Source organism: Podarcis muralis, chromosome 12 (genome assembly GCF_964188315.1).
Source record: "Podarcis muralis chromosome 12, rPodMur119.hap1.1, whole genome shotgun sequence".
Lineage (NCBI taxonomy): Eukaryota > Metazoa > Chordata > Lepidosauria > Squamata > Lacertidae > Podarcis > Podarcis muralis.
This window is the reverse complement of record NC_135666.1, coordinates 53,546,064-53,564,420: the sequence shown is the minus strand read 5'-3', so window position 1 is coordinate 53,564,420 and position 18,357 is coordinate 53,546,064. Positions and strand designations below refer to the sequence as shown.

The 18,357-nt window shown below is 43.1% G+C and overlaps 1 protein-coding gene across 1 annotated transcript in view; it reads left to right on the top strand.

The window, feature by feature from the left end:
• The window catches only part of TRANK1 (tetratricopeptide repeat and ankyrin repeat containing 1), a 53,507-nt gene that overhangs the window by 21,837 nt on the left and 13,313 nt on the right, over positions 1–18,357 (top strand). The window contains exons 9-16 of the mRNA XM_028750109.2: positions 1,722–1,886; positions 4,248–4,409; positions 6,184–6,438; positions 7,662–7,838; positions 10,507–13,464; positions 14,651–14,850; positions 15,299–15,436; positions 18,190–18,333. Of these exons, the coding sequence (XP_028605942.2) occupies positions 1,722–1,886; positions 4,248–4,409; positions 6,184–6,438; positions 7,662–7,838; positions 10,507–13,464; positions 14,651–14,850; positions 15,299–15,436; positions 18,190–18,333 (4,199 nt within the window). The remainder of the gene's footprint in view (positions 1–1,721; positions 1,887–4,247; positions 4,410–6,183; positions 6,439–7,661; positions 7,839–10,506; positions 13,465–14,650; positions 14,851–15,298; positions 15,437–18,189; positions 18,334–18,357) is intronic.

The window sequence follows — 18,357 nt, the reverse complement described above, 5'->3', positions numbered from 1 at the left end:
AGAGACCGGCTTTTGTGTTGCTGCATTTTGAACAGAATACTCAGACTAGGAATCTGCTTTCCTTGAGACCATCTCTAGTGGACATATTCTCATAGAATTGTAGCATGATAGTTTCTGCAAGTTTTATTTTGCCCACGAGGTGGCAGTGGGAAAACAAGTGTCTGTTCCAGCATCAACAGTAGGCTTCTAATTCAGTAACAGTGCAATCCTAGGTTGATCTACTCAGAAATAAGCTCTATTGAGTTCAGTGGGGCTTACTCCTAGGTAAGTGGGTTGGCAGTAGTAAGCATCATCGTGTTAATGGAAGAGATTTTCCCAGAGCCACTTGGGTGACCGAAAAGTTGGAATAACATGAGTAATAAATTCACTGCTGTCGTAGAAAAGGAATGAATAATGGGATAAAGACATGCTCAGGAAGGACTGTATTTCACTAATAGAACAACGGCTCTGGGCGTACAAGGTCCCAGAATAAAATGGGGCCATCTAAACCTAGGAGTTCCGAAAGATAGAACTTTTTTTATGTATGCAACAACAGCAGCAAGAATACTTATCGCGAAGTATTGGAAGACACAAGATTTACCCACACAGGAAGAATGGCAGATGAAGTTGATGGACTACATGGAATTGGCGGAAATGACTGGCAGAATCTGAGACCAGGGAGAAGAATCGGTGGAAGAAGATTGGAAAAAGTTTAAAGACTACTTACAGAAATACTGTAAAATTAATGAATGTTAGAAAAATGTTGGAATGAAGTTATATGGCTTTAGTAGAAATGTTATAAGGAATTAGGTATAGATAGATTAATAGGGTATTAAAGGGAAAAATAAGGTTAGAATGTGTTAAGATAATTATAGGATAGAAAACAGAGGAAGATGGAGAGGAATTGCTGAAACAATTAATAGAAGTGGAAGACAAAAAGGGAGGTGCGAGGAGGTCGTGGAAACAAGTGAATGAAAGTTAAGATATTGAAATTGGATTGTGTTTTGAATGGTTTTTGTTTTGTTTTGTTAATTTTTTGTGTTAGTGTTGTGTAGTGTTTTTTGTATGGTATTGTATTGTTGTATTGGGTTTTTTTTTTGTTTTTTGTAGTGTTGTGTTTAAATTGTTGAAAATTAATAAATATTATTTAAAAAAAACCCAAAAACCTAGGAGTTCCATAAGATTGGAGCAATAATTTTGTGCTCCCAGTTTTTTTGAAATAACAATTTGCATTGCTTTGCACTAGTTTTGTGAGGGGATGGGGAGGCAGGTGTCTTGTTGGCTTCCTGTCTTGCAATCCTTTTTCAGATTGAAGGGGAGAAACTAAGCATCTATCTGTTCCATTTGAAAAATGCACCTATATTCCTATTTTCTTTTCTTTAATTTATCAGTCTAGTGGGCACCCAAAATGTGAATCCTCCACCATATATTTCTCAGCCCAAATTGGTGGCCTGGGAACTTTTTGCAATTTTTGTTATCCCCTTTTCCCTGTGTGACAGACCAGGCGTAGATGAATGAGTAGTGTGTTTTGATTTTTCTGGCAAGCATGGATTGCTGCAATCAGTTACTCATTGTTTGCTCTTTGGACCAGTTTCAGAACTGCTGCATACGAGCGCCACGCACTTCTCAGAGGTTCTTCCTTCCTGCAAGTGTCAAATCACAAAGCTGAACTCATGGCGTGAAGCCTGTTGTGATTCAAGTCAAGAATATTGCAGACTCCTTTTATTTGTTTTGTATTTCAGATCTGATAGAAAACGTGTTGATGCTTCTGAACGCTGGGGTGGATCCAAAGATCTGTGATGCCCAGTCAAGGTCTGCTATGGATATCTTGAAAAAACACAAGAAGTTCAGGGTTATAGATATAATCAGCAAGCACATGGAAATGAGTCACCGGGATGAGTCACCAGGTACTTCAGAGACAGGCCTGCTTGTTGAATTCAGTAATAACCCTCACTTGGCAAAAGTGTCCTCTTTGTTTTCTAGGTTGGGTCTCCCATCTGTTGACTACAACTCCCATCATTCATACCTAGCAGACCCAGTAGTCAGGGATGATGGGAACTGTAGTCCAAAAAAACAGCTGGAAACCCTGCTGTAGACATAACATTTAACCATTATTCAGGGACTGGATGTCATGATCATTCTTCTCCTCTCCATCTCTGTGTTAATTTCAGCCATGTCCCGACTGCCCACCCCAACCATGGTTTCCTGTTAGGTTTTTGCAAAGTGTTTTTGTTGCCAAAGCTTTGAAACTGGGCTTTGATACTGGAAACCCAAAGCTGCTACACTATGACAGCTATCAGTACCGGTGCAGAGGTGAGACAAGCATACATAGGCCGAGGAGATTTGTGCAGTCCTTCAGGCTTGTGTGCCCGCTACTGTACTAATAATATCTCACCAGTTGAGCAACAGGGCTGCATGGCGAAGTGGTTTTGGTTGATACATATATAATTGTGTGTTGTTATGGGCTAGTGATTCTTGAGAGTCCCATATGACTCTTGAGAGTCCCATGGACTGCAAGAAGATCCAACCTATACATTCTTAAGGAAATCAGCCCTGAGTGCTCACTGGAAGGACACATCCTGAAGCTGAGGCTCCAATACTTTGGCCACCTCATGAGAAGAGAAGACTCCCTGGAAAAGACCCTGATGTTGGGAAAGATGGAGGGCACAAGGAGAAGGGGACGGCAGAGGATGAGATGGTTGGACAGTGTTCTCGAAGCTACCAGCATGAGTTTGACCAAACTGCGGGAGGCAGTGGAAGACAGGAGTGCCTGGCGTGCTCTGGTCCATGGGGTCACGAAGAGTCGGACATGACTAAACGACTAAACCACAACATGTGCTAGTGATGGAGCGTTCCCCTAAAGCTCTTTTGGGAAACTCTGGGGTTCCTCTGAAACTTTTCAGGTCATCTTCAGAGAGAAGATGCCAGACACTCTTCTCTGAAAGAATCTTGCTCACTCCTACAATTCACAATGGCTGAGAAGTGTTGGGGGTGTATTCTAGGGCAGGGATGGGCCTCCAGATTTTTCAAGACTCCCGTCATCGCTGAGCAGTGGCTGGGGCAGATTGGAGTCTAAAAACTTCTGGAGAGGGACATCTTCCTCAGTCCTATTCCAGGGTATGCTCTTTGGTTATGGGGCCAGTGCTGAGGTCCAACAACTATCTACAGTGGTACCTCGAGTTACAAATGCCTCAGGTTACAAACGCTTCAGGTTACAAACTCTGCTAACCTGGAAGAGTTACCTTGAGTTGAGAACTTTGCCCCAGGATGAGAACAGAAATCATGTGCCGGCGGTGCAGCAGCAGCAAGAGCAAAAGCACACCTCTAGTTAAGAACAGTTTCAGGTTAAGAACGGACCTTCAGAACGAATTAAGTTCGTAACTAGAGGTACCACTGTATTTGTTGTTTAGTCATGTCTGACTCTTCTTGACCCCATGGACCAGAGCACGCCAGGCACTCCTGTCTTCCACTGCCTCCCACAGTTTGGTCAAACTCAAGTTGGTAGCTTCGAGAACACTGTTCAACCATCTCGTCCTCTGTCGTCCCCTTCTCCTTGTGTCCTCCATCTTTCCCAACATCAGGGTCTTTTCCAGGGAGTCTTCTCTTCTCATGAGGTGGCCAAAGTATTGGAGCCTCAGCTTCAGGATCTGTCCTTCCAGTGAGCACTCAGGGCTGATTTCCTGAAGAATGGATAGGTCTGATCTTCTTGCAGTCCATGGGACTCTCAAGAGTCTCCTCCAGAACCATAATTCAAAAGCATCAATTCTTCGGTGATCAGCCTTCTTTATGGTCCAGCTCTCACTTCCATACATCACAACTATCTATAGGCAACACAAAAGAGTTATGTGTCCAACAGAAAGAGTTATCCAAGAATGTTTCCTAAAATTTTCTACAGGATTTCCAAGACACATTATATTGATGTGTTCCTGAAGAGAAAAACAACAACAGTCCCATGGCATAGCAATTAAAGGATGTAACCCTTTTTAAACGGCATGATTTTATAAGCATGATTATATGCATGAGGTATTGTCACAGCTGCCTCTTTCAAGATGGTTACAGCGGAAGGTTTTGGATGACGGGAAAATTTGAAAACCACTGGTCTTTGGGAAATATATGGCTATTGGAAGCAGAAATGTTGGGCCACTTTACTATTGATTTTTTCCCTTCATATCCCCTTATCATGGATTGCAGATCCATGAGCTCTGTTCCTGTCGAAAAAGGAAAGAGAGAAAATGTCTCAGAAAGGTTTTCAATGTTGTTCCCCACAGAGCAGAATGAATGCACAGGCCCTGCAGACAGCGTTGCTTTGCTTCATGATGCTTTTGAGCAGTTTGTGAGGTTTTGTCGTTCGGAAAACAGGGTGCATAACGTCGGTGTATTGAGGCATGAAAAAGTTCAGAGGCTTCTGAACCTGCTGAATTCAATAAGAGGTAAATATGTTTCATTCTCAGTATCTGATAGATGCCAGGGACATGTTTGAATCATTTCCAAAACACAAGGATGACTTGGAAACCAAGTAAAATGTTTGCTATAAAGACCAATCCTCCACTACTTATTATTTCTAGAACTTGAGCATTCATGTTGCTTCATCTAAATATAGCCAGTTTTGGCAGTTGTTCAAGTCTTGCAGCCCCTTGCACCCTGCTGCTGTATGTAGGAAATTAGCACACCGGGGGATATTTTACATAGGAGCAGTTTGAAATACAATCCTCTGCTTGCTATCTACTTGAACGTTCTGAAGGCTGAATATTTACTAATCCATTTTAACTGCTTTGTTTTCCTGTCCTGATGTGCTCCATAAAACCCCAAACTGACAGCTGCATTCCTGATGCATGTCCACTTTCGGTCTTCAGAGGGATCAGCACATCAGATAGAAAGTCTTAATTGCAAAGCATTTATATTGTCCTCTAGGCGGCAAAAGTTGTCCAGTTGGATATTTTAATGTGCTGTGTAAACTGATTTTCTGTGAAAGGTAACCAACTGAGTCAAGGAACATAGAGAATTGTATCGCATCGTTGGATTAACAAAAGAAAAGCACTTGTTGTCGGGGGGGGGGGGGGGGGTGTAGCTCCTGCCTCACTTAGAAGCCTTTCAGTGCTTGCCAGAAAGTTTGGTGTACCCTAGTGCTAGTTTGTGATCAACGGTTTGTAGCAAATAGGAGACACCAATGGAATCTTTCTGAGAAACAAAAGGGAAACAATGATGTATTTGCATTGCCTTCTTCCTGCCTTAAATAAATTGAGAACTGAAACGTCACATTGGCTATTTTGCAGGTTTACGGGGAGTTCAGTTTTTTCTTCCCTAGGTTTGTAGCTTTTTTAATAATGCACAACTGTGCTAAGTGTTTTGAGGAGGGCAATCAGTGCCCATCTTTGTATGTCAACGTATTCAATTGGCATTTAAATAAGATAGAAGTTGTGACATATTACGGACAGAGCAAAAGGTGAAAGTGTTTTGGATTTTTCTAGAACAACGAAAAATTTCACCATGTCTAAATCAGATTAGAATTTCCAGTTTACATCCAGGCCTCCTCAGAAATAAGCCCCACTGGGTTTGATTAGGTTTGATTCAGTGAGTATCTAGAAGAGATACATATATCACTCCCCCCCCCCCCCCAGACTACTTTCCTGGAAAGCGGGTTAAATTAATTTGCAGTGGACTCTTGGGTTACGTTACCTTCGGGTTGCGAATGCTGCAAACCCGGAAGTGTATTCTTCAGGGTTTCGCCGCATGTGCAGAAGCGGCACCTCTACTTGCGGATTTTTCAGGGTACGTACGAACCCCTGGAACGAATTACATTTGTATCCAGAGGGTCCACTGTACCTCTGCCTTTAATGTGCTCCACAAACACAGCACACTGTACATGCCAGCAGAGTTGGAGGGAAACTTCCATACAACTAGGGAAAAAGTGGGTAAAATACTACCTCTTTTAATTGTTCTGAAAACTACATCATAGGGAAGAAAAGGCATTTTAAAAAGCTAGGAAAATTAAGAAGGGAAACAAATGAGAATGAAGGGACTTGGATGGAACAAAACCATGGAGTGGCTTCAAGAGGTGTTGGTTGTTTGAAATGGGTTACCCGCCTCTACACATGCAATAATCAAATCCAAAGTGCCAAGGAATTTGTTTTTTTAGTTAAGTGTATTTCAAAGATCTTGTAACTTTGCTGGGCATAATGGCAGCCTTATTTTGACTACTTTCAGAAATTCCTGAAGAAATAGTTTGTGACATTCCTCCTGCGTGCGCCAGCAGCTTCATAAAGCTGTTGCTGGAGAAGCAAAGGTGGCATGAGGTTATGCTGCTGCTGACCCGAAAAACCACAGGGAATATGACATTGGGAGACGGCCTTATTAAGAACTGCAATCTGTTGGACGTTGACATTGGCACTGTCTTGAAAGACATGAGCAGGTCAGATGGGCGACGGCTGCATCTCGTGAGATGCTTGATCCAGAGGGGAGGTGAGTATTCACAGATACCAAACTTTCTTTGAAGATCTGAATATCTCTTCGTTCTTGAGTTAAACTAATGCCAGTCTATCTCTTCTGCCTTTAAAAAAACCAGAAAAACAGTTGTACCTTGGAAGTCAAATGGAGTCTGTTCAAGAAGTCCGTTCAACTTCCAAAGTATTTGAAAACCAAAGTGCAGCTTCTGATTGGCTGCAGGAAACTCCTGCAGCCAATTGGAAGCTGCAGAACCCACGTCGGATGTTTGGCTTCTGAAAGAACGTTTGAAAACCGGAACAGTCACTTCCAGGTTTCGATCGTTCGGGAGCCAAAACGTTCGAGAACTAGGCTTTTCGAAACCCAAGGTACGACTGTAACTACAAATAGCCTTTTGTGCCTGCTGAACTATGGCGTGGAAAAGCTGTGGTATTGTGTTGCATAATAAGATGGCGCAATAAACTTTGCTTTTGAGCTGTTTTGAGAAAGAAACAGAGAAACAGAACCCGTGTATAAAGAAGAATAAAGGGGGAAGGGGGGGACACCCAAAACTGTATATTTTGCAAAGTTGTTACAGTGGTACCTCAGGTTACATACGCTTCAGGTTACAGACTCCGCTAACCCAGAAATAGTGCTTCAGGTTAAGAACTTTGCTTCAGGATGAGAACAGAAATCAGGCTCTGGCGGCGCAGCAGCAGCGGGAGGCCCCATTAGCTAAAGTGGTGCTCCAGGTTAAGAACAGGTTAAGTTTCAGGTTAAGTACGGACCTCCGGAACGAATTAAGTACTTAACCTGAGGTACCACTGTATTGTACTTCACCAGATCTTAACCTATTACAGTATTTGTAAGAGTGGATTCCAAATAGCATTGAATCTGTCCATGGCAAGTCTGCGTTTATATGCACGTTGTTCATATGTTGCGAGTTTGTGTAAATCTTCAATCCAATTGTAGAAGGGAGCCGCGTTTTTATTAAGCCTGCCTTAAGCTTAAGAGAGAGGCTCCCATTATGCCTTCCATACCTCTGCCCTGTTTATCATGGGGCTGTGCTTTGAAAGCTGCCCTTTCATCTCATTCTCAGGGCAGCTTGCATGCAGTCATAGCGAAATCCTTGTTGTTAATCTCGCAAACTTCTGTGGAGGCATTGTGCCTTTTCTAGAACTGTTGAAATTTAGCTGCTGTTTCGCCCAATCCCCGGTAGCATGCGCTTGTAATGTTGGTATTTGTAATGTCATTTCCCAAAGCGTCACCTGAGGGGAGTAGAGCAAGCCATGAAAAACCGCTTCAGAAATGTTTAAAGAGCAATGATTTTGAGCTGGCATGTGTGCTCCTGAGCTCGGGTGCAAATCCACACCATATATCCATGGCAGAAGGCGATACCCCTTTACATGCTGCGTTGTCCATTTATTTTGATAAGAAAGGTAAGGACTTTGGCTTGGTATTTTTGTGGGTGGTGGTTTATTGAAATAGTTTATAACCTTCATCAACCATGTTGACGGCAGCTTCTCCTGCCATCCTCTCACCATTGCAAAATCAGTGGCATGGTGTGCAAAACCACCAGGAAGGGGATGGGAATGTTCCATAGCTCAGTGTAGAGTCCATATTAATTTATTTATTATTCCAATTATATTCCACCTTTCATCCAGCCGGAAACCCAGCCAGATGTGGGCGGGTACAAATAATAAATTATTATTATTATTATTATTATTATTATTATTATTATTATTATTTATTCGAGGAGCTCCTGGAGGCATGCACAGTTCTCCCTCCCCATTTTTATCCCCACAATGACCCTGTGGGGACCCTGTGGAGAGCCAGTATGGTGTAGTGGTTAAGAGCGGTGGACTCGTAATCTGGGGAACTGGGTTCGCGTCTCCGCTCCTCCACATGCAGCTGGTGGGTGACCTTGGGCCAGTCACACTTCTTGAAGTCTCTCAGCCCCACTCACCTCACAGAGTGTTTGTTGTGGGGGAGGAAGGGAAAAGGAGATTGTTAGCCGCTTTGAGACTCCTTAAAGGGAGTGAAAGGCGGGATATCAAATCCAAACTCCAAACTCTGTGCAGGAGATTAAGCTGAGAGGCAGTGGCCTCTAACCACTACCCCAACTGCCCCCCATGATTTCTGCTCGGAAGAATTGTGGGCGGCAAATCGTAAGAAGAATCTTTGCCAAAGAACCCAGAGAGTTTGCTGCCAGTTGAAATGGGCAACTTGGGGTTGTGGTTCGAGGACCCGACCCCCGCAGTGTGAAATGAATACGCAAGGACACGTGATATAAGGTTAATGGGCAAGAAAAGGCCACAACTTTATTGATTACAGCAGTGAAAAGGCATTGGATGTCTAAAACAAGTGGGTTTATTCACCAGTAGGTGGAGCCTGTTGATGCTAATCCAACTATAGGCTCACCCCTGCTGTCACCGAGGGTCGTGCCATGGCCTCCCGCCAAGCAGGCATCGGACAGAGTACACGACCGCCAGATTCCTTTAACGGAATACCCAAAAATTGAAGGCATAGGCGATGGCCACACCTAGCCCTTCGACACACCACAACACATTATTCCAATGCCTAACCTACCCACCAATACCACAAAAGTTGTGACGATTGCTATTTGGTAGGCGAAAAAACCAAAAAGCCTAATGCCAAATGGAAAAATTCCTACCAGGCCCCCTGGACAACCAGGGCAACCAACCTAAGGTCCATAGCAAGGCCAATGACTAAGACCCTGAGCTCAACGGGAGTGGAGGGTGGGTGACTCGCGACGGGACGGCGGAGAAGAATGAGGCCGAGGAGAGGCTGGCGCTGCAGCAAAAGGCTGCTGTACACGCCCCCTCGGAGGCACCTGGTTGGGTGCCTGCCGAGGGGGGTGGGCGCCAGCCAGGTGAGAGGAGGAGGCAGGGGGCTAACGCCCCCTGCTAGGGGTGGAGCTCGGGCTCCCGCCCACAACCACTCCCCTCTCTTCCAGGGAGGAGAGTCTTTCCATGAACAAATGAAACCACCTACATCATGTGTAATATTCGTTAGTTCTTTCAAATATCAAAGAACACAACGTGGCACTTTTTATTCTCCTTTCTGTTCTGTCTTAGAGAGCTACCTCATTTGGAAGCTTTACCTGAACAATTAAGTATAAAATTCAACAGAGCCGAGAGATTTAGCCAAGTTAATTAGGAACAAATGAACCATAGCATTGTATGGAGAATCTATACGCTGGTGATGACAGATGGGAGTAAAATGGGGACAACCTGTATGCAGAGTGCAGCTCTTGAAGCACCCTTTTTATTCTTCCACTCCCCACCCCCTTCCGAAAAGGAATAAATATTCCTTAAGGTGGGTCAAAAGGATTAAAAAGAAAAGTCACCTAACACTCCCTAGATCAAGAGATTGCAGAACTCTGAACTTGTTCCAAGGCTGTGGAGAATTCATAGAATCATAGAGTTGGAATAGACCACAAGGGCCATCGAGTCCAACCCCCTGCCAAGCAGGAAACACCATCAGAGCACTCCTGACATATGGTTGTCAAGCCTCTGCTTAAAGACCTCCAAAGAAGGAGACTCCACCACACTCCTTGGCAGCAAATTCCACTGTCGAACAGCTCTTACTGTCAGGAAGTTCTTCCTAATGTTTAGGTGGAATCTTCTTTCTTGTAGTTTGGATCCATTGCTCCATGTCCGCTTCTCTGGAGCAGCAGAAAACAACCTTTCTCCCTGCTCTATATGACATCCTTTTATATATTTGAACATGGCTATCATATCACCCCTTAACCTCCTCTTCTCCAGGCTAAACATGCCCAGCTCCCTTAGCCGTTCCTCATAAGGCATCGTTTCCAGGCCTTTGACCAAATTCCTTCCACTTGGAATGAAATATCTGCCCTCCATAGCTTTCTCTCAGCCCAGGAAATTTTTATTGTTTCTGGTAGGCAGCATCTCGTTAGAAGTAAGTTAACTTGAAGGATGGAAACAGAGATGGTTATGAACAGCTTTGAGCATTGTACAGTATGGATAAAAAGGATCAACTTTAATGTAAAATATTACTGTGGCTTGTGCGAGTGGAAATACAAAACTTAATTTTGTATATTTTTGTTTTTTCTCTCTCCAGACGAGAATGGCTTACATTTATTGAGTCACCTTCTAGAACTGTACGATTCAGATCCATCCAGATTTTCGTATCTTAGTCCCAATAGGCAAGACAAGAATGGGGACACAGTCATGCACATTATTTTTCAGAAAAACCTAACAAAGCATGTTAAGAAAATGTTGGGCTTGCTTGCAAAGTTTGAAATTAACTTGAATTTAAAAAATAAATCTGGCAGAGATGTGCGTCACAGAATAAAAAAAAACGATCCGATGCTTATAGCTTGGAATGAAGCTGTGGCTGAGAACAAGAAGAGGTCCCGACATGACACAGCAGGACATCAAACTAAAATACCAAAGTCCACTTCGGCTTGCGGCAAGTCAGAGCCGCAAAATTCAACCCATTCTTCAGCTGCACGGTCATCCAAAATGCCGCCTGAAGAACAGCCGTCAGACACAGAACGTAATCTAGGTGCTGTTTCCCGTGAAGAGGAAGAGGCAGAAGGAGTTCAAAGCTCATCTTTCAGAGATACCAATAAGCCATTGACTCTGCGAGATTGCCTTGTACAAGCAATCACACAGTTAATCCAAAAACTCGCACTGAATGAAGTCTCAACAAAAGAGAACTCAGTGGCATCCCAAGTACCAAAGCAGCCACCTTCCATGAGTAGGATTGCAGATGACAAGAGTGAATATCGGCAGGCGTGTGCCCATGAGGCCTATAATGCTTGCCCAGACCAAGATGAATTGGGGGAGAAGGTGCAGAATGAGCTTGAGGAGGCCAAAGCAGAAGAGGAAGACGCCGCCGAAGTCAATCGACAGCTTCAGGAAATTGAGACGTGCCTTCAGGACTTTGATAATATGACATGGGAAATTGAGTGCACCTCTGAGGTGCTTAAGAAATTAGGAGACAAAAGCTTCCCTCAGCATATGAAGAAGAAAGTAGTATTGGCAATTCAGCAGCTAGGAAACGGTGAATGGACTCAAGGTTTACAAAAGAGGCTGAAACATTTGAAAGGTGACATTCGGCTCTACGAGGCGAAGTTGGACAAAGGGGCCAGGCTGCTTTGGGAGCTTGCCATAGACTTTTCTCCTCGCTGTAGCGAGGCTGCGGAAAAGATAATAGAGAATGAGAATTCCACACATCCCACAGAAAAAACTGGGAGGGTTTACACAGAAATCATCCGGATATGGGACATTGTGCTTGATCACTGCAAACTCAACCGAGCCATTGACCGCGCTATCGACCGTGCTGTTGATCTTGCTGCTGACTCTGCCGCCGTTGACCTTGCTGTTGAAAAGATATGTAAAGCATACAATCGTGGGCTGTCCTGTATTTTGAGGAAAAAGCTTAAAGGTATCAATGCAACTCCGATTTCTTCCAACTTGAATATACAAAAGCGCATACCTCGCATATATGTTGAAGATACGAAGCCAGAAAAGTTAAAAGATCGTGTCCTTCCTGAATACTTTCCCCCAGCTAGTGCAGTGGAAACGGAATACAACATCATGAAATTTCACAGTTTCAGTACTAACATGGCACTTAATATCATCAGTGACATGACCACTGCTGTTGAATACCCCTTCAGAGTGGGCGAGTTGGAATATGCAGTCATTGACTTGAACCCCAGACCATTGGAGCCAGTCATCTTAATTGGACGGAGTGGAACTGGGAAGACTACTTGTTGCTTGTACAGGCTTTGGAAAAAGTTTTATTCTTACTGGGAGAAAGCAGAGTTGGCAGGAGGTCCCTTGCTGGTCAGACAGATGTGGCACAGATTGAAATTTAATATGCATTTTGAAAACAGCACTGAGGAGGAAGATAGTGAAAAGCAAGATGGCAGCGACCCCACTGATTCATCTGAACTGGAAACATCTCTAAGTACAGATGAGCAAGAGCAGGATGAAGATGAACAGGGTTCAAATCTAGGAGACCCAGAAATGAATTTAGGGTATGACTCTGATGAGGAACATGCTGCAGAAGAAACTGACAAACTGGAACACTTGCATCAGATCTTTGTTACCAAAAACCATGTTCTGTGCCAAGAAGTTCAGAGGAACTTCATAGAGCTTAGCAAGTCTTCAAAGGCAACTAGTCATTTCAAGCCCCTTGAGCCAAATGTTCACCGACTTCAGGATGTTAAAGACGAAAACTTTCCTCTCTTCCTCACATCCAGACAATTGCTGCTCCTCCTTGATGCCTCTATGCCTGAACCATTTTTTCTGAGAAATGAAGACGGAAGTCTTAAGCACACCATTGCTGGATGGTCTACTAAAGAAGATCTCGCCATCTCAAATTGGCAGGAGGAAGAGGAAGACGTTGACGTAGATTATGATGAGGATGAAAAGGTTGCAGAAGTCCATATTAGAGAGAGTGATCCTCGAGTCTTTGTGACTTACGGTATATTTGCTAATGAAATCTGGCCCAAAATGGTAAAAGGCAAATGTCCCTACAACCCAGCGTTAGTTTGGAAAGAAATAAAATCTTTCTTGAAAGGGTCTTTTGAGGCTTTAAGCAGCCACCAAGGCATACTTACAGAAGAGGAATACAAAAAACTAGGACGGAAGAGGTCCCCAAACTTCAAAGAAGACCGTAGCGAAATTTATCAGCTCTTCGTCCTTTACCAACAAATAAGATCACAAGGAAATTATTTTGATGAAGAAGATGTCTTGCACAAATTGTCTCAAAGACTCTTAAAGCTCAGTGATCTACCATGGTGCATCCATGAGCTTTATGGGGACGAAATTCAGGATTTCACCCAGGCAGAGCTAGCACTGTTAATGAAATGCATTGATGACCCGAATGCGATGTTCCTGACTGGCGACACAGCACAGAGCATTATGCAAGGAGTTGCTTTTCGTTTCAGTGACTTGAAATCACTTTTCCACTATGCCAGCAAAAACTCTGCTGACAAGAAACAAAGTATTGTTAGAAAACCAAGAAGGATATACCAGCTTTATCAGAACTACAGGTCTCATTCAGGTATCAAAATCTTAAATCTATATACATACATTACATGGGGTGGGCTGAGGAGACAGAGGTTTAAAAGAGAGGATAGCTGTACTCCATTAAGCTAGAGTTGCTTAGAAGTATTCAGGTTGAACAACCTAGAACAGTGGTTCCCAATTGGTGGTCTGTGGACCCCAAGGGGTTTGTGCAGATCAACCAGAGGGTCTGTGACACCATTCACATAACAAAAACTTCCATAAAATATCATCGTTTTTAAAAGTAAGGGGTTCATGGCTTGGCTTTTGAAAAACAGGGTCCACAGTACTTGGCTAACTGAGAACCACTGATCTAGAATGAAAACGATAATTTCCAGGCTGAAAGAGAATTTATTTTAGCTTGTACAGATATCCTCTGCAGTCTTATACTGAAGCACTGCTTTACAGAGGATTTTCCTTTAATTCTGCCGTTTCACCTGTGTGATTTCTCTTACCCATCTTTGCAACAGTTCTCTGATGTGGGCTTGCGATTATGGCATCTCTTGAACGGAGAAAAGAGGTGGAGAATCATTGCTCCCAGTAAAGCCATGGCTGAACTGGAAGTTGGCCCCAGTCCAAGATCACATGGACAAACATGCATTTAAAACACTATTTTAATAGTCTTGGAGAATCCCTAGGACTATAAGTTGGTTTTTTTAAGGGTGCTGACATCACAGAGCGACAGTTGCCAGCACCCTTAGATTCTTCATGACCGTTGAAGTAGTATAATACTGTTTTAAATGTATGGCGTAGATGTAACCCAAATCAATCCCACATGACTTCTCACAGAACTGTTGAGGCTTTTAGTGACTGATTCTCATAGCTGCTGCTGCTGTGCAGGATTGGGCCCTGCTTGGGTTGGTTCCTTAGGGTCTAAAGCGGTGATTCCGTGATACCCACTTCTGTGCACCTTTCTGATGAACATGAGTTTATCAGAAATGTGGAAGGAGGATATATGACTCGACCATGTTCTGCCCTTCTCTGTCCCCTCATGTGGCCACCATCAATGAAGCAGCTTTTAAGCCATAGCTGTAAAACAGCTTTGTGCCCCAGCTGCGGTTTTGAGCTAGGCATTTGCTAACTTTTCAAGATTAATATTGTTCTTTCAGTTACCCTTTTATTTTGTTTCCCACCCGAGAGACAGATCTAATAGGTCAATTCTACCTGCTCATTATCATTTGCAGGTATTCTCCACTTGGCCTCGGGAGTTGTTGACTTGCTTCAGTACTATTTCCCAGAATCCTTTGATCGTCTTCCTAGGGATTCAGGCCTCTTTGATGGGCCCAAACCAACCGTCTTGGAATCTTGCAGTGTTAGCGATCTGGCAATTCTTCTGAGAGGCAACAAAAGGAAAACACAGCCGATAGAGTTTGGAGCACACCAGGTAGGCTTTTCTCAGCATATAATGTTCTGTACCAGAACAGAACGTTGCTGTTTTCGCTATTGTAAATGACAGTGTGCTGTCTTGAGTTCTTTCAACAGCTTTTCAGAATGTTAATAAAACTAAGCATGTCTGTAGTAATTGAGAAGACCACTTGTCTTTCTTGTTTATTTGTTTGGGAGCACTTGTAAATTATGGACACCAGGTCTGAATCTTCAAGAAAAGTCCACAGCCCTAATTTCAGATGGAGGTGTGGAAACTGCTCCTGGATAACTACGATAACCTAGGCACCTAAATGAGGCCATTCTTCTCAGTGATAGGATCTGTCTAGGCTTATCGATCACCAGAATCTGAAGACCTAGATTCAACTTCAGGCAACTTTCTACTTGTTGCATTATTTTCATGGGTTGCTGTGGTTTTGGTGATCTAATGTCTCCCATTCTGATTGTAGGTGATTCTTGTAGCAAATGAAATAGCAAAGGAAAAGATTCCTGAGGAACTTAGTTTAGCTCTTGTGCTGACAATTTACGAAGCAAAAGGCTTGGAATTTGATGATGTGCTCCTTTACAACTTTTTCACAGATTCAGAGGTATGTAAAAATAGAGATGGAGAGAGAGAGAGTGGATATCATTCATTTCTCTTTAGGGGAGAGCTGAACAACTCAAATAGGCTAGGTTGAGTTGTCATCCTTTGTTCCTGCTAATAACAATACAGTGGTGCCTCGCAAGACGAACGCCTCGCAAAACGAAAAACTCGCAAGACAAAAGAGTTTTCCGTTTTTGAGTCGTTCCGCAAGACGAATTTCCCTATGGGCTTGCTTCGCAAGAAGAAAGCCCATAGGGAAATCTCCGGGGACCTCTTTTAAATGCTGGCGGTGGGGAGCAAAGCCTTTCCCCCCCCCGGCCTTCAGAAGAGGTCCTGGACCTCTTCTGAAGGCCGGCGGGGGGCAAAAGTCTTTGCTCCCCCCTGCCTGCCTTCCCGGGATAGCGGAGAAGCGCAGCGCGTTTCTCCGCTATCCCGGACGGCTTTTGAAGGCAGGCCGGGGGGGGGGGGAGCAAAGACTTTCGCCCACTGCCTGCCTTCAGAAGACCTCCGCTGTCCCGGGGGCTTTTAAAATGCTGGCGGTCGGCAGCGAAGAGGTCGGGGGACAGACTGTCCCCGGACCTGGTCTGAAGGCGATTTCCATAGGAACGCATTGATTGATTTTCAATGCATTCCTTTTTTTTTTTTTTTTTTTAAATTTTTTTTATTGGTTTTACAAAGTTTTTAAAAGAAACAAACAAACACTAAAAATGACAAACATACACGTATAGTTTCAAACATATTTTCATAAACCTCTTTTCTTGGACTTCCCCATACCCCCCCTCTCTGCATCCCAATGTCCATAGTTCAACTAGCAACTCCCCATTATTACTTTCCATTCTGTCTCATCTTAGTCCTCTTTTATAATTCTAACCTTATATCCTGTACCCCTTTGTTTCTGGGAACCACAACATTTTAACATTCATTAAGTTTATAGTAGTCCTTAAGATAACTTTTAAATTTTGTCCATTCTTCTTCCACCGTCTCTTTTCGTTGGTCGCGGATTCTGCCTGTCATCTCGGCCAATGTCATATATTCCATCACTTTCATCTGCCATTCTTCCAGAGTGGGTAGATCTTGTGTCTTCCAATACTTTGCGATGAGTATTCTTGCTGCTGTTGAAGCGTACATGAAGAAAGTTCTATCCCTCTTTGCCACCAATTGGCCGACAATGCCCAAGAGGAAGGCCTCTGGTTTTTTAGAAAAAGTACATTTAAGTACTTTTTTGATTTCATTATAGATCATTTCCCAGAAGGCCTTAATCTTCGGGCATGTCCACCAAAGGTGGTAAAAGGTACCTTCAGTCTCTTTACACTTCCAACATTTGTTATCGGGCAGATGATAAATTTTTGCCAGCTTGACTGGGGTCATGTACCACCTGTAAATCATTTTCATTATGTTTTCTCTTAGGGCATTACATGCCGTAAACTTAACACCGGTGGTCCATAACTGTTCCCAGTCAGCGAGCATAATGTCATGACCAATATCTTGTGCCCATTTAATCATAGCTGATTTCACCATTTCATCCTGTGTATTCCATTTCAGCAACAAGTTATACATTCTTGATAAATTCTTAGTGTTGGGTTCTAGCAGTTCAATCTCTAGTTTTGATTTTTCCACCTGAAAGCCAATTTTCCTGTCCTGTTTGAAAAGCTCCATTATTTGGTAATATTGAAGCCAGTTTTGTACTTTATGTTTCAATTTGTCATAGCTTTGTAATTTCCACTTCTCTCCATCCTGTTCCAAAATTTCCCAATACTTCGGCCATCCGACCTCCATATTGAGTTTCTTTACTGCTTTAGCCTCGACTGGTGACACCCATCTAGGGGTTTTGTTTTCCATCAGATCTTTATATCTCATCCATACATTAAACAATGCTTTTCTAACAATGTGATTTTTAAAGGCACTATGCTGCTTAATTTTGTCATACCATAAATATGCATGCCAACCAAAAACATTGTTAAAACCTTCCAGATCCAAAATGTCTGTGTTCTCGAGGAGCATCCATTCCTTCAGCCAGCAGAAAGCTGCTGCCTCATAGTACAATTTTAAGTCCGGCAGGGCAAACCCCCCTCTTTCTTTAGCATCTGTCAATATCTTAAATTTAATTCTGGGCTTTTTGCCCTGCCAGACAAATTTCGAAATATCTTTCTGCCACCTCTTGAAACATTCCATCTTGTCAAGAATCTGCAAGGTCTGAAACAAAAACAACATTCTAGGCAATACATTCATTTTGATCAATGCATTCCTATACATTCATTTTCAATGCATTCCTATGGGAAACCGTGCTTCGCAAGACGAAAAACTCGCAAGAAGAAAAAACTTGCGGAATGAATTAATTTCGTCTTGCGAGGCACCACTGTATGTTCTTTTATCTGCTGGTTTGATTTCCATCACGTGCTTGTTTGTACTAAATGTTGTTGTTTTTTGCAATATCAGCACATCTTGATTTATAGAATATATTCAGGACCAGTGAAGACATTGACCCCAAGTAAATTGTTTTGGGAACACTTGACAAACGAGTTCCACGTAGCTTATAGCCGGAGTCATTTTCATATCTGGGATTGGATAAGGGATTTTTGCCCGAGATAGAGGGTTTCTTTCTTTCCTTGCACTGTGTGATTTTGCTCACTGATTTGAAGATTGTTTTGCTTTCTGAGGTTGACTTCAAACGCGAGTAAAATTGAAAACTTGGTTACAGCTTTCCGGGTGCAGTAGTGCTATTATAGCTATGGTTTTTTGTCTCTCCCCCCCCCTTAGGCTTACAAAGAATGGAAAATAATTTCTTCTTTCAAACCTCCCTCTCCTTTACCTGAAGAAACCAAAATGGTCATTGAAACGCCCTTGGAGAAAGCTGCTGATGCTCAAGGAAAACTTCCTGTTCTGAATCCAGAAATGTACAAGGTGATTACAAAATAAAACCGGAAG